Here is a 26,678-nt window from a genome sequence, read left to right as displayed (position 1 = left end):
AAGTCACGCCTTGGGAGTTTTATTGAAGACTTAGTTGTTAGCTATCTGTCTAGTTTTGCATGGGAACGTAATTTAAGGGCAGAATAGTTTGGTCAATTTCATTTAAATTTTTTTGCTAAGTAGTTAGCTCCCTTTCAATTTGAAGACTTTCGAAACTAATATCAGACTAACTCGGAAATATGAAGACACACTTATTGCATCTGCATGCTTGTTGCGTTCTCCCTGGTGCACTCGTTCGTGTGTGACGTGAGCTGGCTGCTCATCTAAATAGTATAATCTAATCTGTTTGACACAGTAGCAGCATGTGCAGCAGAGGTAATTTTGGTTTTGATATGCAAAGGTGAGCAGCTCATTTTATGGACACAAGATACTACACCGCAGACCAATCTGAAACTCATCTCTCGGCACGTCCAACCCACTCATTATCTCAGCCAATCATGGCTAGTGGGAAGGTTCCTGACCTTTTTCTTTGGCTAAACCAACTTGGCTCGTAATTTAACAACTTTATTTGTATTTACAGATGGCATAAAAGTTTGTTATTAAGGCACATGAATGTTCATATGTTTGAGAAGGCATTTCTGCCCCCCCCCAAAAAACACATTTTGATAAAAAATAAAAAATGTACGTTCAAATGGCTCTCCTGTCAAGTCGTGACTTGCGACATATGCCTAGTTTCCTGAATCGGGTCACATATGTGTATCCATGCTGTTGTTGAAATGCACAAATCGCTTTATATATCTTCTCAAAGAAAATACCGGAAGTTCAAAAACTTGGCATCATATTTCTGTTAGGCTGCTTTGTTGATACCTCGCGCCCCAGCTATTCAGCCAATCAGTGGCCGCCACTGGAATTTAAGTGTGTGAACATTCATATTGTATGTGTGTGTGGTAACATATTAAAACCTGTTGGGGATAGGGGGCAGTATTGAGAATTTTGAAAAAAATGTGCCCATTTTTAACTGCCTCCTACACCAACTCAGAAGCTAGGATATGCATATTATTAACAGATTTGGATAGAAAACACTCTGAATTTTCTAAAACTGTTTGAATGGTGTCTGTAAGTATAACAGAACTCATATGGCAGTCAAAACCCTGAGACAAATTCTGACAGGAAGTGGATACCTGATGTGTTGAATTACCTTTAAGCCTATGCCATTGAAACACACAGGGGCTTATTAATCATTGAGCACTTCCTATGGCTTCCACTAGATGTCACCAGTCTTTACAAAGTGGTTTGAGTCTTCTACTGTGAAAACTGACCGAACAAGAGACTTGGAACGTTGGTCATAAGCGGATGGCCGATACGACTCTGGCGCGCGAGTTCATGTTTGGGTACTCTCGTTCCAATACGTTTTAAGAGAATGCAATCGTCCGCCTTGAATATTATTGAAGTTCTGGTTGAAAAAGGCCCTAATGATTTATGCTATACAACGTTTGACATGTTTGAACGAACGTAAATATTTTTTTCCCCCTCTTTCATGAAGACAAGTCCGGCGGGCGTCGTTCATGTTTTTGAGTAGCCTACAGGACGCGCTAACAACACGGAGCTTTTTGGAGATAAATTATGAGCTTTTTCGAACAAAACTACATTTGTTATGGACCTGGGATTCCTGGAAGTGCCTTCTGATGAAGATAATCAAAGGTAAGGGATTATTTACATAGTATTTTTGATTTTAGATCTCTCCAACATGGCGCTTAGTCTGTATCGCAAAGCCTATTTTTCTGGGCGCAGTGCTCAGATTATTACAAAGTGTGATTTCCCAGTAAAGTTATTTTTAAATCTGGCAATGCGGTTGCGTTCAAGAGATGTTAACCTATAATTGTTTGAATGACAATATAATATTTTACCAATGTTTTCGAATAGTAAATATTTAACCTCTCTGGGCTAGGCGGGACGAATTCGTCCCACCTACGTAACAGCCAGTTGAATCCTGTGGCGCGATTTTCAAAACCTTTGAAATGCTATTACTTCAATTTCTCAAACATATGACTATTTTACAGCTATTTAAAGACAAGACTCTCGTTAATCTAACCACACTGTCCGATTTCAAAAAGGCTTTACAACGAAAGCAAAACATTAGATTATGTCAGCAGAGTACCCAGCCAGAAATAATCAGACAACCATTTTTCAAGCTAGCATATAATGTCACAAAAACCCAGAAGACAGCTAAATGCAGCACTAACCTTTGATGATCTTCATCAGATGACAACCCTAGGACATTATGTTATACAATACATGCATGTTTAGTTCATATTTATATCAAAAACCAGCTTTTTACATTAGCATGTGACGTTCAGAACTAGCAAATTCCCCGCAAACTTCCGGGGAATTCGCTAACAATTTACTAAATTACTCACGATAAACGTTCACAAAAAGCATAACAATTATTTTAAGAATTATAGATACAGAACTCCTCTATGCACTCGATATGTCTGGTTACAGTACTGTGAGACTCAGGCTCGTGCCCGCGTCGACCGAAAGCTTTGTTTACTTTCCTCTGTTTAGCTAAATGGACATTCCCGGTCGGAATATTATCGCTTTTTTACGAGAAAAATTGCATAAAAATGGATTTTAAACAGCGGTTGACATGCTTCGAAGTACGGTAATGGAATATTTAGATTTTTTTTGTCACGAATTTGTCACGACCCTTATTTACCCTTCAGATAGTGTCTTGAACGCACGAACAAAACGCCGTTATTTGGATATAACTATGGATTATTTGGGACCAAACCAACATTTGTTATTGAAGTAGAAGTCCTGGGAGTGCATTCTGACGAAAAACACCAAAGGTAATCAAACTTTTCTAATAGTAAATCGGAGTTTGGTGAGTGCCAAACTTGGTTGGTGTCAAAATAGCTAGCCTGTGATGGCTGGGCTATCTACTTAGAATATTGCAAAATGTGCTTTCACCGAAAAGCTATTTTAAAATCGGACATAGCGAGTGCATAGAGGAGTTCTGTATCTATAATTCGTAAAATAATTGTTATGTTTTTTGTGAACGTTTATCGTGAGTAGTTTAGTAAATTCACCGGAAGTGTTCTGTGGGAATGCTAGTCACATGCTAATGTAAATAGCTGTTTTTTGATATAAATATGAACTTGATTGAACAAAACATGCATGTATTGTATAACATAATGTCCTAGGGTTGTCATCTGATGAAGATCATCAAAGGTTAGTGCTGCATTTAGCTGTGGTTTTGTTTTTTGTGACATTATATGCTAGCTTGAAAAATGGGTAGTCTGATTATTTCTGGCTGGGTACTCTGCTGACATAATCTAATGTTTTGCTTTCGCTGTAAAGCCTTTTTGAAATCGGACAGTGTGGTTAGATTAACGAAAGTCTTGTCTTTAAAATGCTGTAAAATAGTCATATGTTTGAAAAATGGAAGTTTTCGGATTTTAGAGGAATTTGTATTTCTTGCCACGCCCATCATTGGATATTGGAGCAGGTGTTCCGCTAGCGGAACATCTAGATGTAAGAGGTTAAAGGAAGAACCACTGTAGGTGTGTGTGTGTCTCACCATGGCCAACTCTGCTTCCAGCTCCTTGATCCTGTTCTCCTTCAGGTCCAGTTGGGAGCGCAGGGTGCCAGCATGCTCTATGGATTCCTTGGTCTGCCGCCGTAGGTCCCACTTCTCCCTTTCCAACAGGTCCTTCTCCTTAGCCAGCGCCTTCACTGCATCCTCACTCTCCTGTCAGAGAGACAAGGGAAGAGAGGGAGAGAAGAAAGTAAGAGGAGAGGGGCAGAGAGAGGGAGGGGGAGAAAGAGGTGCAGAGAGAGGCGAGAGACAGATAAGAGAAAGGGAGAGAGCAATAGACCAGAGGAATAGTGTTAGATCGAGTAAGGAATCATCACACATTCATTCATCTGTTGTCATGCCTTGACCAGGTGAACTCGGGTATTTTGGGTCAGGGTGTGTCATGTTGGGTATTTTTTCCTTGGTTTGTTGTCTATGTTAGCGTTATAGCCTTGTGTTAGATCTATGTGGGTTATTTCTATGTTGGGTTCTGTCGATTCCCAATCAGAGACAGCTGTCGCTAGTTGTCTCTGATTGGGATCACATTTAAGTACCTCTTTCCCCCACGCTGTTTGTGGGGTGTTGTCTCTTTGATTTTGAGCAGCTAACGTATCGGCATTTTCTTGATTTTCTGTACGTGTTTATTTCAGTGTAAAAGAATAAACATGTGTTCGCTCCCAGCTGCGTTTTGGTCCGCTTCCTCGTCACCCGACGACGATCGTTACAGAACACCCCACCAAACCAGGACCAAGCAGCGGGAGGATAAGGAGCGCGAGAGATGGGCTCGCGAGGGGAAGGAGTTCTGGACCTGGGAGGAGATCATGTCGGGGAAGGACCCTGGTGAAAGGATTCCCAGGTCGAGGAGGTAATGCCAGCCGGTGGACGGAGTCGCAGGCGGCGGTCGAGGAGGCCCGGAAGACACCCCCAATAATGTTTTTTGGGGGGGCTAATGGGGTGGTCCGGAAGGGCAGAGGAAGAGCCCAGACCACTGCTCTCGTGGGGGATCACGGCAGAGGAGGAGACGGAGATGAGGCGGTTGATTGAGGACCTGCTGAGGGAAGATCTGGCGGAGGAGCCATGGTATGCGGAGTTGCGCGCTGTGTCGCCAGCACGCCCGCACAGCCCGGTGCGTCCGGTGGACATGCCCAGCACATGCCGTGCTAGGATGGGCATCCAGCCAGGACGAGTGGCTAAACCGGCTCCACGCTTCAGTTCACCAGTGCGTGTTCACAGTCCTGTCTGGCCCGTTCCTGTTCCCCGCACCAAGCCATGGGAAGCGGAGTCGCGCGCTGTGTCGCCAGTGCGCCCGCACAGCCCGGTGCGTCCGGTGGACATGCCCAGCACATGCCGTGCTAGGATGGGCATCCAGACAGGACGAGTGGCTAAACCGGCTCCACGCTTCAGTTCACCAGTGCGTGTTCACAGTCCTGTCTGGCCCATCCCTGCTCCCCGCACCAAGTCAGTGGTGCGTGTCCCCAGTCCGGCCCGGCCGTTCCTGCTCCCCGCACCAAGTCAGTGGTGCGTGTCCCCAGTCCGGCCCGGCCTGTTCCTGCTACCCGCACCAAGCCAGTGGTGCGTGTTCCCAGTCCGGCCCGGCCCGTCCCTGCTCCCCACACCAAGTCAGTGGTGCGTGTCCCCAGTCTGGCTCAGCCCGTCCCTGCTCCCCGCACCAAGTCAGCGGTGCGTGTCCCCAGTCCGGCCCGGCCCGTTCCTGCTCCCCGCACCAAGCCAGTGGTGCGTGTTCCCAGTCCGGCCCGGCCCGTCCCTGCTCCCCGCACCAGGTCAGTGGTGCGTGTCCCCAGTCCTGTCCGGCCCATCCCTGTTCCCCGCACCAAGCCCACGGTGCGTGTCCACAGTCCTGTCCGGCCCGTTCCTGTTCCCCGCACCAAGCCCACGGTGCGTGTCCATAGTCCTGTCCGGCCTGTTCCTGTTCCTCGCATTAAGCCCACGGTGCGTGTCCACAGTCCGGCCCGGCCCGTTCCTGTTCCCCGCACCAAGCCCACGGTGCGTGTCCACAGTCCTGTCCGGCCCGTCCCTGCTCCCCGCACCAAGCCCACGGTGCGTGTCCACAGTCCTGTCCGGCCCGTCCCTGTTCCCCGCACCAAGTCAGTGGTGCGTGTCCCCAGTCCGGCCCGGCCTGTTCCTGCTCCCCGCACCAAGCCAGTGGTGCGTGTTCCCAGTCCGGCCCGGCCCGTGTCCGGTCCACCGGTGCCCAATCCTGTTCCGGTCGACGGCTCCGCTCCAGAGCCTGAGCATGCCGCTCCACAGTGGTCCAGTCCGGGCCAGAGGGGTAGGGCTAAGGTGGAGGCGGGGGAAAGAACACGCCCGGGGCCAGAGCCTCCACCGAGGGTGAGGCGCCCACCCGGGTCCCCCCCTTTGGTGCGCCGGGAATACGCACCGTTGGGGGGGGGTTACTGTCACGCCCTGACCAGGTGAACTCGGGTATTTTGGGTCAGGGTGTGTCATGTTGGGTATTTTTTCCTTGGTTTGTTGTCTATGTTAGCGTTATAGCCTTGTGTTAGATCTATGTGGGTTATTTCTATGTTGGGTTCTGTCGATTCCCAATCAGAGACAGCTGTCGCTAGTTGTCTCTGATTGGGATCACATTTAAGTTCCTCTTTCCCCCACGCTGTTTGTGGGGTGTTGTCTCTGATTTTGAGCAGCTAACGTATCGGCATTTTCTTGATTTTGTGTACGTGTTTATTTCAGTGTAAAAGAATAAACATGTGTTCGCTCCCAGCTGCGTTTTGGTCCGCTTCCTCGTCACCCGACGACGATCGTTACATCTGTTCAATCACTTATCCCAATAACATAACAAGTTCATGACAATCATTACACAACTTCTATGAAGTGTGCGATTGATGTGTACTTGTATATTAATTACAGCTAACTACTCAGGCCTTTTGCTGCATGCCTAGCATTGTATGTCTGTGTGTGTGAGACGTGTCATACTTTTCTGTGCTGTTCGTAGTTGCGGATGAAGTCCCTTAACTGCTCCTCTCGGCTCTCCAGCGTGGCATAGAGCTGCTGCATCTGGTTGACAAGATCTGCTTTCTCCGCCTTCAAATGCTTCCGGTCCGCCTTCATCGCTACGGAGATAATAAGAGAGACCCGGTTAGCATAGCTTCTATCCACCTCATTTTCAATCATTGCTATGGGCACAGCCAAACAATTTAAGTGATGGATTCAACTTCTGCTTTACTTCCCTACTGCAGCGCGCCTGTGGCAAACTAAATTATTTGAAGGAGTCAATTCATAGAATATAAAAAAGTAAAGTAAACAAGTGTATAAATGTAATGTAATATTTATTTCATTGAAGTTCGCTAACGTTAGTTAGACCTACTAGTAGGCTGGTTCTGTTGTGATAATAACGTTAGTTGTGTTGTGTCAAAGTTAAGGGCCATCCAACAAGCCAAAAACTAAAACGTTGTTGAGCATCCACACTAGAGAACACTGACAGTTTATCGTTCTGCAGCCCTACACCTGTCAATCAACTAATCAATGCATATTGCTTGCTGCCTATTAATAAGTTGGTAATACAAGACCATTCATGAAGTCTCTAATGCACAGATACTGGTTCAGACCATTCAATGCTTTCAGGGTGTGTTCATTACCATAGTGACAACTGCAAATAACACTTCAATGTAGGCTAGATGTAGTCTTAATGAAAATAATATAGTAACTTGTATTTAAAAGTAGCGATTCAACAACAAACACTGCACATCTATTACAGCATGTCATTGCCTCATTGCTCAAGTGGTTTGCAAGTGATTTCCATTTTTCTAATGGTTGACAATTCCTTTGGGTCTTCTTTTTCACTGTGCTCATCTCTCTTTCTGTCCTGTGCAACTATTTGCAATGCATCAGCGCAACAATGTTATCATAATTGGCCAAAAGTGATCATACCAATGCACTTTCTCTCCTCAACATTCCCCAACATGCATTTTCTATGCTGTAGGCCTGTTTTACATTCAGCAATTAGCAAGAGCAAGCCTGCTTCTTTCCATGAATAGGCTATTAAGCCTAGTGTACATATTAAAAATAAATAAATGTCCTATAGCTTTTCCTGGGATTTCCCGAGAAGAGGAATGGCCTATTGCAGAGAGGCTTGCATAGCCTATAGCCCAGGGGTAGCAAACCATGTTACTGGAGTGTTGCAGGTACTGCAGGACTATGTTCCAATGAGGCACCACACCTGACCAACTGAGCTAATTGATCAGTTCAATGGTTGCCTAAATTCAACACACCTGGTATTCCAGGTTGGTTAAATCAAAAACATAAAGTGCCTGCAGCACTCCAGGACCAGGGTTGACTACCCCTGCTATAGCCTGTACACGGGAACAGCTGGAAGAGATGTGTAGCCGAAGTAAGAAGCTAAATATTAGGCCATTCATTAGCTAAATAGTATGGCTATAGGCTAAATATTTACCTTTCAAAGTGCAAGAAAAAAGGTTTACAGATTATGAAATGGTAGATATGTAGTGCTTTCCTCCAGGCTGCGCTCTGTGGTTCCTGGGCACGCAAAGCTCCACTTTTGGTTAGGCCTAGGCCTACCTTTTAGACAAGAAAATCATTATACTTGGGCTACAACAACACACTGCAATGAGGAATTTAATATTGTTATTAAGTGAGGACACAATTATTGTCCATATGCTGTAAACTGCAGTGATGTAGGCTAATTTGAATAACCTCTCAAACGTGCTATTTTGTTTCATGCTGAAATAACTGCATATGCCTACAGCCTAGGCCTGATTATGCAACCATTTGGATAAGTTTGGGTCTATTCTCGACCATTCAGAAGGTCCAGAAAGGTACAGTACTGTACATGAGCAGGCAACTCGTATGATGTATTTTGTCAGGATGTATTAGCCCAGTGTTAAGGTTGGCCTACTATAGGAAAATATGGGTTTCTCCTTTCTAACTCCCCTCCTGTTCATATTGCTGTAGCCTATTTTACATTCAGCAAGCAAGAGCAAGCATAGGCAATTTAGTAGGCTAAAGAAAATAAGTTGACATAAGTATCCAACAAGCTTTTGTAGACTGGCTTTTCCTAGGACTCCATAAGGTTTAAGACGAATAGCTGTGGCAACGGAGAGGTCAGGTGCGTAATTGCGCAACAGAACATAGACAGACAGGCTCGAGATGTAGCCTACAGCTGTCAACAGTTGGTGTAGCTGGTGCATGGATGTCAGGCGCAGGCGAGCAGAGATGAGAGGACAAAGCACTTTACTTACAGTGAGAGAAAAAATAATTTGATCCCCTGCTGATTTTGTACATTTGCCCACTGACAAAGAAATTATCAGTCTATAATTTTAATGCATAAACGCATGTCAAAAATGTTATAAATTGATTTGCATTTTAATGAGGGAAATAAGTATTTGACCCCCTCTCAATCAGAACGATTTCTGGCTCCCAGGTGTCTTTTATACAGGTAACAAGCTGAGATTAGGAGCACACTCTTAAAGGGAGTGTTGCAATGATAATGAGAACGGTGAGGAATCAGCCCAGAACTACAGGGGAGGATCTTGTCAATGATCTCAAGGCAGCTGGGACTATAATAACCAAGAAAACAATTGGTAACACACTATGCCGTTAAGGACTGAAATCCTGCAGCGCCCGCAAGGTCCCCCTGCTCAAGAAAGCACATATACATACCCATCTGAAGTTTGCCAATGAACATCTGAATGATTCAGAGGACAACTGGGTGAAAGTGTTGTGGTCAGATGAGACCAAAATGGAGCTCTTTGGCATCAACTCAACTCGCCGTGTTTGGAGGAGGAGGAATGCTGCCTATGACCCCAAGAATACCATCCCCACCGTCAAACATGGAGGTGGAAACAATATGCTTTGGGGGGGTCTTTCTGCTAAGGGGACAGGATAACTTCACCGCATCAAAGGGACGATGGACGGGGCCATGTACCGTCAAATCTTGGGTGAGAACCTCCTTCCCTCAGCCAGGGCATTGAAAATGGGTCGTGAATGGGTTTTACAGCATGACAATGACCCAAAACACACAGCCAAGGCAACAAAGGAGTGGCTCAAGAAGAAGCACATTAAGGTCCTGGAGTGGCCTAGCCAGTCTCCAGACCTTAATCCCATAGAAAATCTGTGGAGGGAGCTGAAGGTTTGAGTTGCCAAATGTCAGCCTCGAAACCTTAATGACTTGGAGAAGATCTGCAAAGAGGAGTGGGACAAAAACCCTCCTGACTTGTGTGCAAACCTACAAGAAACATCTGACCTCTGTGATTGCCAACAAGGGTTTTGCCACCAAGTACTAAGTCATGTTTTGCAGAGGGGTCAAATACTTATTTCCCTCATTAAAATACAAATCATTTAATAAAATTTTTGACATGCGTTTTTCTGGATTTTTTTGTTGTTATTCTGTCTCTCACTGTTCAAATAAACCTACCATTAAAATTATAGACTGATCATTTCTTTGTCAGTGGGCAAACGTACAAAATCAGCAGGGGATCAAGTACTTTTTTCCCTCACTGTACATTTGTTTACTTAAATTAATTATATATTCTTCAAGAACTAATGAGAATATAACTTAGATGCCTCATGAGCTTAGTTCAACTGTTGTACCCCATCAGAACCCAAAATATGAGCTTATTTTGTGAACAATGTAATTGTAAACAAATATTGTATAGGCTCAAAACATGGTTAAAACTATAATGTTGAGTTATACCATGGCATTGTTGAATACGTTTCTGATTGGCTTGAAGTCCATTCTAGAGCGTGCATTATTTCCCTATAACACAGTGCCTTCAGAAACACCTCTCAGGCCTCCTGGGTGGCGCAGTGGTCTAAAGCGCTGCATCACTTGGATATTTGTGCCACCAGAGACTGGGTTCAAGCCCAGGCTCTGCCTCAGCCAGCCGCGACCGGGAGGCTCATGGGGTGAAGCACAATTGTCTCAGCGTCGTCCAGGTTAGGGAGGGTTTGGCCGGCAGGGATACCCTTGTCTCATCGCACACTAGTGACTCCTGTGGCAGGCTGGGTGCAGTGCACGCTGACCAGGTGGCTAGGTGTATGGTGTTTCCTCTGATATATTGGTGCTGTTGGATGTGTCAAGAAGCAGTGCGGCTTGGTTGGATTGGGTTGTGTTTCGGAGGACGCATGGCTGTTGACCTTCGCCTCTCCCGAGTCTGTACGGGAGTTGCAGCGATGAGACAAGATAGTAACTACTACCAATTGGATACCATGAAAAAAGGGTAAAAAAAAGAAACACCTCTTAACTTTAAATTGAGATTTTGTATCACTGATCACAATGCCCCATAATGTGGAATTAGATTTGTTTTATTATTAATTAACAATTTTAAGCTGAAATGTCTTGACTCAATAAGTATTCAAACACATTGTTATGGCAAGCATAAATACGTTTAGGAGTAAAATGTTTCTATACCACACACATACAATTATTTGTAAGGTCCCTCAATTGAGCAGCGAATTTCAAACAGATTCAACCACGAAGACCAGGGAAGTTTTCCAATGCCTCGCAAAGAAGGCCACCTATTGGTATATGAAAAAAAGCTGATATTGAATATACCTTTCAGCATGGGAAAGTTATTAATTATTCAAACACATTGTTATCAAAATCAAAATCAAATTTATTTTTATATAGCCCTTCGTACATCAGCTGATATTCTCAAAGTGCTGTACAGAAACCCAGCCTAAAACCCCAAACAGCAAGCAAAGCATGTGAAAGAAGCATGGTGGCTAGGAAAAACTCCCTAGGAAAAACTCCCTAGAAAGGCCAAAAACCTAGGAAGAAACCTAGAGAGGAACCAGGCTCTTAACCTGTTATGGCTAGGGGACAGTATTTTCACAGCCGGATAGAAAACGTACCCGATTTAATCTGATTATTACTCCTGCCCAGAAACTAGAATATGCATATAATTATTAGCTTTGGATAGAAAACACTCCAAAGTTTCTAAAACTGTTTGAATGGTGTCTGTGAGTATAACAGAACTCATATGGCAGGCAAAAACCTGAGAAGATTTCATGCAGGAAGTGGACAGTCTGACAAGGTGTCGTTCTTCTTGCCTCTGTTTATTGAAGACTGAGGATCTCTGCTATAACGTGACACTTCCTACGGCTCCCATAGGCTCTCAGAAGGCGGCAAAAAGCTGAATCGTGGCTTTGCAGGCTCTGGCTGAAAAAAAGTAGCGCGTTTGGGTAGTGGCTGGTTTCAGTACTGTGAGACTCAGGCGCGTGCCCGCGTCGACCAAATGCTTTGTTTTCTTTCCTCTGTTTACCTAAACGCAGATTCAGAATATTATCGCTTTTTACGAGAAAAATGGCATAAAAATGGATTTTAAACAGCGGTTGACATGCTTCGAAGTACGGTAATGGAATATTTAGACATTTTTTGTCACGAATTGCGCCATGCTCGTGACCCTTATTTACACTTCGGATAGTGTCTTGGAACGCACGAACAAAACGCCGCTATTTGGATATAACAATGGATTATTTTGGACCAAACCAACATTTGTTATTGAAGTAGCAGTCCTGGGAGTGCATTCTGACGAAGACAACAAAGGTAATCAAACTTTTGTAATAGTAAATCGAAGTTTGGTCAGGGCTAAACTTGGTCGGTGTCTAAATGGCTAGCCGTGATGGCTGGGCTATCTACTGAGAAAATTGCAAAATGTGCTTTCACCGAAAAGCTATTTTAAAATCAGACATATCGAGTGCATAGAGGAGTTCTGTATCTATAATTCTTAAAATAATTGTTATGTTTTTTGTGAACGTTTATCGTGAGTAATTTAGTAAATTCACCGGATGTTTGCGGGGGGTATGCTAGTTCTGAACGTCACATGCTAATGTAAAAAAGCTGGTTTTTGATATAAATATGAACTTGATTGAACAAAACATGCATGCATTGTATAACATAATGTCCTAGGGTTGTCATCTGATGAAGATCATCAAAGGTTAGTGCTGCATTTAGCTGTCTTCTGGGTTTTTGTGACATTATATGCTAGCTTGAAAAATGGGTGTCTGATTATTTCTGGCTGGGTACGCTGCTGACATAATCTAATGTTTTGCTTTCGTTGTAAAGCCTTTTTGAAATCGGACAGTGTGGTTAGATTAACGAGAGTCTTGTCTTTAAAATGCTGTAAAATAATCTTATGTTTGAGAAATTGAAGTAATAGCATTTCTAAGGTATTTGAAAATCGCGCCACGGGATTCAACTGGCTGTTGCGTAGGTGGGACGAATTCGTCCCGCCTAGCCCAGAGAGGTTAAATGGCCCCACAAACCGTGGTCCCAGCTTCCGGCAGGGCAGGCGGAGGGGCAGGTTTCGGGTCGAGAGCCAGACCCGGTCCCCCGGTGCGAACACCGGGGCCTCACTGCGGTGACGGTCTGCGCTGGCTTTCTGGCGCAGCACGGCCCGCTGGAAGTGAACATGCCTGAACCAGTCGTCCACCGCAGGAGCCTCAGTCTGACTCTGATGCCAAGGTGCCAGAACCGGCTGATACCCCAGTATGCACTGGAAGGGGGAGAGGTTAGTGGAGGAGTGGCGAAGTGAGTTCTCAGCCATCTCGGCTCAGGGCACGAATGCTGCCCACTATCCCGGCCGGTCCTGGCAATAAGACCTCAGAAACCTACCCACATCCTGGTTCACTCTCTCCACCTGCCCATTACTCTCGGGGTGAAAACCCGAGGTAAGGCTGATCGAGACCCCCAGACGCTCCATGAACGCCCTCCAGACCCTTGAAGTGAACTGGGAACCCCTATCAGACACAATATCCTCAGACACCCCGTAGTGCCGGAAGACATGCGTAAACAAGGCCTCCGCAGTCTGTAGGGCCGTAGGGAGACCGGGCAGAGGAAGGAGACGGCAGGACTTAGAGAAACGATCCACAACAACCAGGATCGTGGTGTTTCCCTGTGACGGGGGAGATCGGTAAGGAAATCGATTGATAGGTGCGACCATGGCCGTTGTGGAACGGGTTAGGGGTGTAGCTTACCTCTGGGCAGGTTCCTAGGAGCCTTACACTGGGCGCACACCGAGCAGGAGGAAACATAAACCCTCACGTCCTTAGCCAAAGTGGGCCACCAGTACTTCCCACTCAAACAGTGCACCGTCCGACCGATGCCTGGATGACCAGAGGAGGGTGACGTGTGGGCCCAATAGATCAGCCGGTCACGGACAGTAGATGGAACGTACAGACACCCAATGGGACACTGGAGGGGAGCGGGCTCCGCACGTAACGCCTGCTCAATGTCCGCGTCCAGCTCCCACACTACCGGCGCCACCAGGAAGGAGGCCGGGAGTATGGGGGTGGGATCCATGGGCCGCTCCTCTGTGTCATACAGCCGGGACAGTGCGTCTGCCTTCACGTTCTGGGAACCTGGTCTGTAAGAAAGGGTGAAAACAAAACGGGTGAAAAACATGGCCAACCTTGCCTGGCAAGGGTTCAGTCTCCTCGCCGCCCGGATGTACTCCAGATTGCAGTGGTCAGTCCAGATGAGAAAAGGGTGTTTAGCCCCTTCAAGCCAATGTCTCCATGCCTTCAAAGCCTTGACGACAGCCAACAGCTCCCGGTCCCCCACGTCATAGTTTCGCTCTGCCGGACTGAACTTCCTCGAGAAGAAGGCACGGGGCAGAGGTTCGGTGGCGTACCTGAGCGCTGCGAGAACACGGCTCCTATCCCAGCCTCGGACGCGTCCACCTCCACTATGAATACCAAAGAGGGATCCGGATGGGCCAGTACGGGAGCCGAGGTAAACAGAGCCCTCAGGTGACCAAAAGCCGTGTCCGCCTCAGCCGACCACTGCAAATGTACCGGGCCCCCCTTCAGCAGTAAGGTAATGGGAGCGGCTACCTGACCAAAACCCCGGATAAATCTCCAGTAGTAATTGGCAAACCCTAGAAACCGCTGCACCTCCTTTACTGTGGTGGGAGTCGGACAATTTTGCACGGCAGAAATGCGGTCACTCTCCATCTCCACCCCTGAGGTGGAAATGCGGTACCCTAGGAAGGAGACGGACTGCTGGAAGAACAGGCATTTTTCAGCCTTGACGTACAGGTCATGCTCCAACAGTCGACCAAGCACACTGCACACCAGGGACACATGCTCGGCGCATGCAGCGGAGTATATCAGAATGTCATCAATATACACCACTACACTATGCCCGTGCAGGTCCCTGAAAATCTCATCTACAAAGGCATGGAAGACTGATGGAGCATTCATCAACCCGTACGGGATGACGAGGTACTCATAATGCCCTGAGGTAGTACTGAACACCGTCTTCCACTCGTCTCCCTCCCGGATATGCACCAGGTTGTAAAGCCTTTTTGAAATCTGACACCAGGGTTGGATTAACAATAAGTTAATCTTTAAACCCATGTATAACAATTGTATGTTTTATGAATTTTTATGAGTATTTTTGTTTTAGAATTTGGTGCTCTGCAATTTCACTGGATGTTGGCCAGGTGGGACGCTACCGTCCCACAACCCCTAGAGAGGTTAAACAGCTTGGAAAATTCCATAAAATTATGTCATGGCTTTAGAAGCTTCTGATAGGCTAATTGACATCATTTGAGTCAATTGGAGGTGTACCTGTGGATGTATTTCAAGGCCTACCATCAAACTCAGTGCCTTTGCTTGACATCATGGGAAAATCAAAACAAATCAGCCAAGACCTCAGAAAATTTTTTTAGTTTTTAGTAGTTGTATTTTTTTATTTAACATTTAATTAACTTGGCAAGTCAGTTAAGAACAAATTCTTATTTACAATGTCAGCCTAGGAACAGTGGGTTAACTGCCTTGTTAAGGGGCAGAACAACAGATGTTTACCTTGTCAGCTCGGGGGTGGTTGTTGTCCTTGATGATATTTTTGGCCTTCCTGTGAAATTGGTGCTCTAGGTGTCATGGAGGGCAGGTAGTTTGCCCCCGGTGATGCGTTGTGCAGACCGCACCACCCTCTGGAGAGCCCTGCGGTTGAGGGCGGTGCCGTTGCCATACCAGGCTGTGATACAGTCCGACAGGATGCTCTCGATTGTGCATCTGTAAAGGTTTGTCAGGGTTTTGGGTGACAAGCCAAATTTCTTCAGCCTCCTGATGTTGAAGAGGCACTGTTGCACCTTCTTCACCACACTGTCTGTGTGGGTGGACAATTTCAGTTTGTCTGCCGAGGAACTTAAAAAACTTTCCACCTTCTCCACTGCTGTCCCTTCGATGTAGATAGGGGGGTGCTCCCTCTGCTGTTTCTTGAAGTCCACGATCATCTCCTTTGTTTTGTTGACTTTGAGTGAGAGGTTATTTTCCTGACACCACACTCCGAGTACCCTCACCTCTTCCCTGTAGGCTGTCTCGTCGTTGTTGGTGATCAAGCCCACTACTGTTGTGTCGTCTGCAAACTTGATGATTGCGTTGGAGGCGTGCATGGCCACGCAGTCGTCGGTGAACAGGGATTACAGGAGAGGGCTGAGCACGCACCGTTGTGGGGCCCCAGTGTTGAAAGTTGGGGAAGTAGAGATGTTTCCAACCTTCACCACCTAGGGGCGGCCCATCTGAAAGTCCAGGACCCAATTGCACAGGGCGGGGTTGAGACCCAGGGCCTCCAGCTTGATGATGAGCTTGAGTGCTGTGGTGGTGTTGAATACTGAGCTGTAGTCAATGAACAGCATTCTTACATAGGTATTGTTTTTGTCCAGATGGGATAAGGCAGTGTGCAGTGTGATAGCGATTGCGTCATCTATGGACCGGTAAGGATGGCCAGTAAGGTGGAGGTGATATGATCCTTGACTAGCCTCTCAAAGCACTTCATGATGACAGAAGTGAGTGATACGGGGCGGTAGTCATTTAGTTAATTTATCTTTACCTTCTTGGGTACAGGAACAATAGTAGCCATCTTGAAGCATGTGGGGGCAGAGGACTGGGATAGGGAGCGATTGAATATGCCTGTAAATACACCAGCCAGCTGGTCTGCGCATGCTCTGAGGACGTGGCTAGGGATGCCATCTGGGCCAGCAGCCTTGCGAGGGTTAACACGTTTAAATGTTTTATTCACGTCGGCCACGGAGAAGTAAAGAGGGGGGGGGCGCAGTCTTTGTTAGCGAGCTGCAACGGTGGTACTGTATTATCCTCAAAGCGGGCAAAGAAGGTGTTTAGTTTCTCTGGAAGCGGGATGTCGGTGTTCGTGACGTGGCTGTTTTTATTTTTGTGGTCTGTGATTTCCTGTAGACCCTGCCACATATGTCTTGTGTCTGAGCCATTGAATCACGGTAACATCACGATAACAGCTGAATACTCCCTCAGGAGGTAGAAGGGTCGGCATTTGAACATCAGGTATTCCAAGACGGGTGAACAATGGATTGAGACCTTCACTGCGCTAAAGTCATCACACCATTTGTTGTTGATGAAGATATAAACCCCTCCACCTCGCAATTTCCCTGACTCCAGTGTTTTTATCCCCTCTGTTCACCCACGGTCTCCAGGAGAAAAATCACCATGCCAACGTGATGTATGACTGAGCCACCAGGCCGGACCGCAAGGACCCCCTCATTGGTCAGGCCGACAAGAAGCTCCGCTCCCCTCTGCACATTTCTTTTCTTATTTTGTATATATTTCACCTTTATTTAACCAGGTAGGCTAGTTGAGAACAAGTTCTCATTTACAACTGCGACCTGGCCAAGATAAAGCAAAGCAGTTCGACACATACAACAACACAAAGTTACACATGGAATAAACAAACATATAGTCAATAATACAGTAGAAAAAGTCTATATACAGTGTGTGCAAATGAGGTAAGAAGGAAGGTAAGGCAATAAATAGGCCATGGTGGCAGAGTAATTATAATATATCAATTAAACACTGGAGTGAATAGATGTGCAGAAGATGAATGTGCAAGTAGAGATACTGGAGTGCAAAGGAGCGAGATAAATAAATAAATAAATACAGTATGGGGATGAGGTAGTTGGATGGGCTATTTACAGATGGGCTATGTACAGGTGCAGTGATCTGTGAGCTGCTCTGACAGCTGGTGCTTAAAGCTAGTGAGGGAGATATGAGTCTTCAGCTTCAGTGATTTTTGCACATGCTGCTGGAAATGATATCAAAGCTCCCTTTGCATCGGCAACAAAAACTCTCTACAACCCGGCAAAGCCTTGTTCATTGTCACAGTGCATGGATGGGTGGGGTGCATTCATAAACAACGAGAATTGGGGTTGTCTCAGTTCATTCAGAGAGCCAGAGGTTCTGTGCTAAACCGGACAGGTGAGACAGGAAATCGCCAGGGTGCCTCATTTGCTGACTACCTTATTAATTGCTTCCATTCTCAGAAGCACGGGGGGCTTGTCCAAGATTCTGGCCCTCCAAAAGTCATAATATGAGACAGGGCAAACCACAAAGGAACCGGGCAAATAGACCTGGAGCTAATGTTGTGTGTAGGTGTTGAGTTTGAGGACAAGGCAGTGTAAAAATAAATGTTGAATTGATGTCTTTTCAAACACTGTCTCTGTGATGAAACCAGCACCTGTGTATGTGTGGATGTCCGCATGTGTGTGTATGTATGTTTGTGAATTAATGCATGTGTATTAACATACAGTATGTGTGTGCATGCATGCGTGCGTGCATGCATTCATGCACGCGTGTATTCATCAGCTCAAGGGCACTCCAGGTAACAGTGGGATTGAGAGAACAAACCACACTGGTAAAGCAAATGCATTGCCAGCAGCAGGACACAGACCAATCTACCCCATCTACCCACGGTTCCCCAAACACATCACAGACCAAAACCATACCCCATTTCTTCAACCCTATCTCATCATTGTCTGTGAGACACTGGCAAAAGTGGTTTGTGACCACACAAAGTACACTTTCTTTTGACAATAGCAGCTGGGGTTCTTTCATACTGTGGCTGTGTCCGAAACGGCACACTATTCCCATGTGGTTAGTCCCGTGTGGCTCAGTTGGTAGAGCATGGTGTTTGCAACGCCAGGGTTGTGGGTTTGATTCCCACGGGGGACCAGTATGGGAAAAACCAAAAAAATGTATGAAATGTATGCATTCACTACTGTAAGTCGCTCTGGATAAGAGTGTCTGCTAAATGACTAAAATGTAAAATGTATATAGTGTACTGCTTTTGAACAGAGACTGGTGTGTAGGAGATGATGTGAAGGATTTTTGGGGGAGTGTTATATAATGATCCTCATGCATCTTTTTTGTCACAGAAAAAAAGTGACTCCTGCTACAAAAACACTACCAGGCACAATGTTTGTAGTATCAATGGAAAGAAATCTAAATGCATCTCTCCAGGATTCAGCCTTATGTAGGAATTATGTCTTTAATGGCACCCTATTCCTTATGTAGTGCACTACAAAGGGAATAGGGTGCCATTCCAACTTGGTCTACTATTTTGGTGATTACAGTGTGAATCTGACCAGACATCTTCAGAGATGTTTGAGACAGTTTTGGTCCTCTAATTCCGGTCCCAGAGGTCCACTTCAGCTCAGGCCCAGCACTCAAGAGAAGAGAGCCTCTCGAGTCATCAAAATCTCCATTACGGATAATGACGTTCTTCACATTAATGACTGAAGCCAATCTACGTTGCCCCTTCAAATTTCAGAGAAGGGCCAGGCTTTTAACATGCCATCAGCTCCTAGCACAATTGGGAGTGAACATAAAAAGAGCCCTTGGACTATATGATGGGGATTCATTGTCTATTTAAGTCTGGACCGTTACATGAGTGATCTTCATGTGATGGAAGAATTCTGGCAAGTCTGAAATGGGATCATATTCCCTATATAGTGCACTACATTCCCTATATTGAATATTCCCTGAAGGATCTGGCCAATAGTAATGCACTATATAGGCAAAAGGGTTATTTTCAGGACTTGGCCTTGGTTATGTCCGACTACTCAGTATTTCTATACTGTCATGTTAAAAAATGTTAACCTGCACTGTACTACAATGAGGGGTCACTGTAAAACCTACCTATACCCAACAGCTCTGTCATAACCTGAAATGTACCATTTACCCACAAGCCTCCAGACTGACCTATGACCCTCACTGCTGTAGAGATCCTGTAGTTTACAAGCGACCCAGGGAAACCAGGGGAGAAACCATTAATAATGGATCAAACATTCCTCATTAACTGGTAGTCCAGGGAGCCTCAGATATGAGTGTGTGTGAAGACCAGTATTACAGGGGAAGAGAAACAGCAGATACTTTGATACAAAGATAGAAGATGAAAATAACTCAAATTAAATTGAGCTGACAGATTTATTACCTTGCGCTGAATTTGAGAAACCCACTCAACTTGATTATCTGATTCAGTCATTACTGTGACTGACCCACAACTTGGCACTGCAGTGTTGCTCTTACAGCGTTGGTGAATTTGAACGCACTCTCCATTTCTTGACCGTATTTGAGGTTTTTATTTAATCCTCTCACTTTTGACACAATCTGTATCTATTCAGCATCAAAGACTAGCGACTATATTTTAACAAATCTAACGCAATGGTCAATCTATGCACTGGGCAGTAATGCTACACATTCGTGGGGGTGTCAGAAATATTTGAGCTATTTTTACAAGTACAATTATTGGCGCAGTTTCTGGCAGTAGCATGAAAGGGCTGGGTTTTGATGAATAAACAAGTTGTGGATGTGTCAATGGCTTGGCCCCTCATTGGCCTATCCGAACGTCCTCCATGGCTAAATATGTGGTTGCTTCAAGTTGTGAATTTACGGTCTTTTATGTATTGCCATGGAATAAACTCAAATTCCAATGTTAGTCTGCTAAACAGCTTACAGAAACAAAATAACAAAATGTAGACCTATTCCATCTTTGCTAAATATGTTAACTTGAACCTGTTTGCAGTCCACATTGTTCTAAATAATTGCATAGCTTCAATGTTGAAATACCTACATAGCTGTAAGGTTCCCGTGTTTATTTTCTTAGTCAACCTTGTGTTCTGTTTCGTTGTGTTCTTGTCTTTCATTTTTGTTCATTGATTTCACCTGTGTTAGTTACTCACCTGGTCTCATCAGCTCCTTATTTAGTTCAGTTCATTCTGCTTGTGCCTTTGTGAGGTATTGTTCGTTTTGACTATACTAATCCTTTTCCTAGCGCGTTTGTGAGAACCAGTTATAGCCTTCAGTACATTTACATCATTTTTTTACATTTACATAGTACTAGTTTTGATTCACCTGCCTGTTTGCCTACCTGTGTATGACCATTGCCTGCCTGTGACCACGATTCCTGCCTTCTGGGAAGGCAAGATAAACACCTGCCGGGCTCTGCGTGTGTCTCTACACCTTTTTCTCCCTGAGTATTCATTACAATAGCATTCACACTGATATAGGGGCTAGGCCTACTGTACATTGCATTATGGCTGAGCATGGACATGCCAAATGTTGTCAATAAGCCAGATTAAATGAACTGAAAAGAGTGAATAATTTGACTCAAATTCTAAACAAAACAACTTGTTTTAAATAGGCTATATACACTTACAGGCACCATAATTGCAGTGGGAAAATAATATTAAAACAACGCAGACCATGGAGGGTTTTACGCACATCTAAACTTTTCAGTCGCTGGACAAAGATCTAATATAAAGAGAAAGGGAGAATGTCCACTCCCCCTTATACTGCTCCCAAATATAATGTTTTATATACATATTGGAACCATCTTACAAATCGCATTCACACTTCTCCAGAAGTTGTATTGCAATGCACACCACGGACGTTCTCACCATAAAACCATGACAGTTTAGTTTTAATAAAACAAATACATTTTTTTTTTCAACAACAAATAAATACAAGATATCATAAAATTACCAAGATAAAAAAAACTGTGCATTGCTGTTGAACCAGCCTTCGTTATAGTAGTCCTATGGTAAGCCTAGGGAGGGCTTGGGTTTTAAAAACATGAAACGGAAAACAAACAATTATTACAGTAAAATAACTTCTAAATACGAGGTTTGCCAGTATTCAGAGGTTCTCATCTCTTGTTTCATGATGTGCATGGATACATGTAGCCTACATCATGGAGGGGTTTTACACATGTCCAAAGCATGGCTAAAATAATGTTGGCCTGCCTATAACACATAGATAAAAAGGGAATGTCAGCTCACTGTTTTGCTTCTCTCAAACTTGATCTTTTAATAAAGCTTTGGTGATTTAAGATTTATTTCCAAGCCTTCTCACGAGCCAAACACTTTATCAAAGGTCTTGACAAGCCTACTTGATTCAATTGGGCAGAACAAAAAGAAAAACAGCCTTCATTAAGCGGTGAAGCTATGCTGGGTTTTTAATCAAATAACAAAAAAAAAGGGAAAAAACATGACTGTTTTATGTTTCTAAATCCAAAGTATACAGGCACCAAAAGCACATCTTGTTCCATGTGCATATGGGCAGTATTCCTCACAGCTGAATAGGCGGCGTTTCCACTGTCAAAATTCATGCCATGACCAATTGCATTATCGCTAAAACTAGCTTTGGGTTGGTCTTATATATCCCTATCAGCGCAGCCTGAAATTAGTACTTTGAATCATGCTTTTAAGGACACGCCTCAAATATTTACACCCCTCCTATCTGAGCGCAAACATGCTGATGTTAGACAGGTAAATTGATGAACCTGGTGTTAGGTGTGGAAAATGCCACTGTGCCAGTTTTTACATCACAAACTTGAAAACTAATGTGTTTTGACACTAGCGCCACCCGAAAATAGAGCCCTATTGGCGGTTATTCATAGAAATATGTCCATACTTTTGAAGACAATGAGCAGTAGCTATGAAAACCACCCCTCACAGATTCTAGCATTTTAGTGCTCTCTATAACCCTTATTTCATAACATTATCAAGCAAATTAAGAAAATGTCAACGTAACTTGTAGCAATGTAAGAAGCAAAATTTGGTTTTCAATCAAAATAATGATTATTGCGAGCTAACGTGACGTAATAAATGAATTTGCATGTCTCAAGAGGAAAGATAATTTTCCCTGATTAAACTTACCAGATAATTTCCATCAATGGATGTCGATTTAACTTGTTTGGCTGCTATCGATTGTAAATAAATCCCTTTTTCGCATGTGCATAACTATGGATAAATCCGACAGGCGAGTTTGAGTGATGAAAGTTGGACAGAGGATCTTGAAATCTCTAGGCAAGAAACACTTGGACAAACGTAAAAACAAATATTATTTTCTGTCAATTGTGCCTTATTCTGTGCCAGATGTTGAGTACAAACCGTTGGGTTTAAAAAATGGATAATGCAAATAGCTAAGCCTAGGCTACTGAATAAAATCTGGGTTTATGATTGTAGTTAAACTTTGTCATGGTTTTCTTATCTAGATGTAGGCCTATGATAGGCCTACATCTAATTTCAGACAGTTTACAGTAGCCTAGGAAAAATGTAAACTGAACAATTTAGCAGCTTGCTTAGTTCAAATTGATTTATTCAACATAGCGAGACGATTTCGGGGTAAAAAAGTGCTTGTGTTGCCCAATAGATATAGGCTAATGCTGGAATAGGCTACTGAGAATGGGGGTCATTTCAATCACTGTATCAAATATTCATAATATGGATATGAACTGAATATGCTTGTTAACAGCCATTAAAAAAATAAAAATCTTACCTGTAGCATAATCTGTTACCATCAATCTGATGCATTTCAACAACAGCTGATCGGCAATTGCGATAGATCTGTGACCATGATCACAATTGATAACTTCCAATTTAATTAACTAAATATGCCCATTAATAATTGCATAATAACAGAAGGTCACAACAGCAATAAACTGAAGTTATAGGCTATTTATTAAATCCGTTTGCCAGCTCCAGGTAGGCTATACAAGTGGCCAAATGGATTTGCAATGACTCCAATGGCAAAGAAATTAATATGCTGCTTGATGGCCAACAGACGCAACTGTATCATTCTCCACATTTAATGTCAACTTCATGGTGGACTTTTCCCCCTAACAGAAGCACACAAGGGAGTTCCATTTAAAGTGTCCACTCACGCAGCGCTCAAGACCCAACAATTCGTAAAACCCTTAACTCGCTTGATAAGGTTTTCCATAAGCAAAGTCGACATTAGAATGGAGTTCAAACCATCTCTTCCGAGTGAATTTATATAATGTGCTCTAGTTCGCTTAATGTCTATTCAAACGGTTTTCCAGTGTGTTTGTCACCGTTATTTCGTATAGAGCATTAGTTCTAGTGTGTTAATATTTTTAGGGAAAAAGGGTTTATGTCTGTCTCATTACTCTGTGTAATGTCTGTCTTTTTATGCAGCGAACATGAGGCTCGGTAATGGTGAGGCGAGCGACCAATCACAATTCATTATACCGTGGTGCAATTCATGAGGTGCAATTCAATTCATGAGTTATTTAAAGAAGACCATCTAAAGTTTATCTATGGAATTTGGCCTGCTGATTGGTTAATGTCTTGTTTGGGGATTGGTGGACAATGGTACTGTACAACTCCTCGGAGACAAATGGACAGTGAAGATTGAACTGTGAAGGAGTGAAAACCCTTTGATTATTTCTCAAGATGAAAAATCTCCAATCAAAAAAATAAAAAAGCTTGGAAGTTTGGAGCACATGAGCCTGGCTGAATTCATGTGTTTCACTTTTTTTCTATCGGAGTTGTTTTGAAAGGAGCCTTGATTTGTTAAAACCTCAAACTGTAATTAATTGAATGTGATCAGGTTAACCATTTTACACTGAACCCTTTACACTTGTATGAATTGGCCTGTGTGGGTAGGGCTAAATTTAAATTTTTCTTACAGAAGAAATATGAAAAGCATATGCATAACCATGGTAGCAATTGAATATTATGGGGAAATTATTAGACCAAAGGTGAGGACACAACAGTTCATCTAACACAAGATATTACACTGTTGATTTTATATGCATTTTACATTTACTGTACTTTTCGCTGCATTTGTTGATAACGGAATCTGAAAATACTCTGGATACATTCAGTAACATGATAAGAATATTCCTGGAAAATGTGGGGAAGGTGCAACATAAGACAAAATAATTACAAGTGTTTGAGTGAGAGGACTAACTGATGACTCCAAGTGTGCACCTATGTAATTTCAAGTGTGCACCTAAGTAATTTCAATGCACTTTTATGACTCAAGTAAGTGTCTTCAACTATAAGGTGCTTTTTTGAGCTCTCCTATCTGTGCCGTTGAGGAACTAGAGAAACACACTTGTAGTTGTTTTGATTCGAACACAACCTTGCATCCTCACCACCACACAATTACTGTAGTTGTTTACATAATTTATAAATCACAATCTGGGTCAGGTGGGCATCATTTGAAAGCTTGTTCTATTGCCAACATTACTAGGTAAGTTATAAGATACCAGTTCCGTAAAGTGTTAGGCTTTCACAATGTAATTCAAGTTAACATATCATAATTTTGGTGTGCATAGAAAGGAGTCATGAGTGCATTCACGTGCATGTGCTGCGGCCAATTTTCTTCACAATAGACAAACATAGGCTCCTTCTGTTCAGAACAACCCAGGGTATGACGCCATGTCATCTTGTAACTGTACATCAAACAGTGTTCATAAACGTTGACACTGTATATGAAATGGGTATTATGCTATGCAGATGTGAAGTGCATATTTGGACTCACAGATGTTTGGCTTGCTTGTATGGCATCAAAGCTGTATTTATTGTAATCCTCAATGTCTCATCTTTTAAAATGCATAGAGTAGCCTTAATGTACAGCCTTTGCCTCACTCAGACAACAAAACATTAGCAAAAATTACCCAATTAGCAGGAGGGGTGGGGCCAACTTCTTGTCGTGTGAAGTGCTCAAATTAAGCGCAAAGCCAGAGCTCTGACATCATGTATAGCATGTTACTATATTCCAATTTACGCATTTATCGGTGCCCAAATCTGCCATTTTCAACCCATATACGGGTACTAGTGTAAAGGGCTACGTCAAATATTTGTACAACTAAACCAAGATAGACCACAGCCTATCGTTTCAAATGGGAACAAATGTGCCATAGTGGGCAGAACAAGCAAGGTGGGCAGTGCTAAGCACGAGTTAGCGAGATGCTATTGGCGCATTCATTTGCATATTTCCGTTGGGGAACGCCTACTTTGTGAAGTGCTCAATTCGCCTTTGCACTCCTAAACAACGCCATTTGTGGAGACTTTGGCAAAGGGTGAAGTCTACAAAACTTAGCAATTCTGTTTGAAAACTCTATTGATATCAAATGTTTCACTGATGAGTAAATTATCAGAAGGTCGGCCAAAATCCATCTCATTCCATCTTCTCTCACTGCTGGCCACTGGAATTCCTTTTACTACCATATTTGGTAGTGAGTGGAAACACCAACCGGATGCTTCACATTTATACATCTGGTGAAATATCTGTCTCATTGTTCTACCTGTGGCTACATGGTCCAATGAGAGTATAAGAATATTCTGAAGATAAATACACAACGCAGAGGATGAGAGGACAAGAGTACTAGAATTAACGATCAATAGGGAATTGTCAATGTAAATAGTTGGTTTTCAGTTCAACATCTGTTAGAATCTGTGGAATGTTAACACTGGACTCAGAGCTACGTGCGCCACGTTTTCATTAGTCTGTACATTGAGTCTGGAGCAGGATTCATGTTATTTGGCCATTGGCCCAGTTGTACTGCAAGGACTTCTGATTGGTTAAACCCAGGCTTGGGTGGAGGGTTATAAATTACATCCTGTTCCTTTGTTCTGTGGAGAAAAGCTGAGGACAGGGGAGACTGAACATCTACCTCCCAGCATAACATCTATGATTTGTCCTTCTCAAATACATCTATTTTTCTCCCCCTGATTTGCTTTGTAGTTTGTGTTATTGAAGAATAACCAACTGCTAACAAGAGTGTGGTGACTCTATGGGTAGCTTTGGGGTGTGTGTGCATATTCTGAGGAAGGGGTCCAGAGTGTGGGGCTGTGTGGCTTTCTCGAGCACGTCGTAGCGTGAAACATCACTAAATGCACTCGTCAGACTGAACTTTGATAATACATTGCCATCTGAGGCTTTCATTTCTGGCAGTATTGACTGGGAATACCTGAGATAGCCATTCTACAGTGCTAAATTACTAATTAAAACTGGCAGTGTGGACAAACTACACTTTGACTAATTGATGCATATTAAATATCCAACTTGTTTGCAGAGAAATTGTGCCACCCGAAAGGGA

At 43.8% G+C, this 26,678-nt stretch overlaps 1 protein-coding gene across 1 annotated transcript in view; it reads right to left on the bottom strand.

Moving 5' to 3' along the window:
• The window catches only part of LOC106567389 (kazrin), a 43,376-nt gene that overhangs the window by 4,426 nt on the left and 12,272 nt on the right, over nucleotides 1-26,678 (bottom strand). Inside the window, exons 2-3 of the mRNA XM_082960193.1 lie at nucleotides 6,470-6,606; nucleotides 3,521-3,691 (exon numbers count right to left, since the gene is read on the bottom strand). Of these exons, the coding sequence (XP_082816319.1) occupies nucleotides 3,521-3,691; nucleotides 6,470-6,606 (308 nt within the window). The remainder of the gene's footprint in view (nucleotides 1-3,520; nucleotides 3,692-6,469; nucleotides 6,607-26,678) is intronic.

Source organism: Salmo salar, chromosome 13 (assembly GCF_965601325.2).
Source record: "Salmo salar chromosome 13, fSalSal1, whole genome shotgun sequence".
In the NCBI taxonomy this organism is placed as follows: domain Eukaryota; kingdom Metazoa; phylum Chordata; class Actinopteri; order Salmoniformes; family Salmonidae; genus Salmo; species Salmo salar.
Note: the sequence above shows the minus strand (reverse complement) of the source record. Positions and strands in the feature narration are given on the sequence as shown.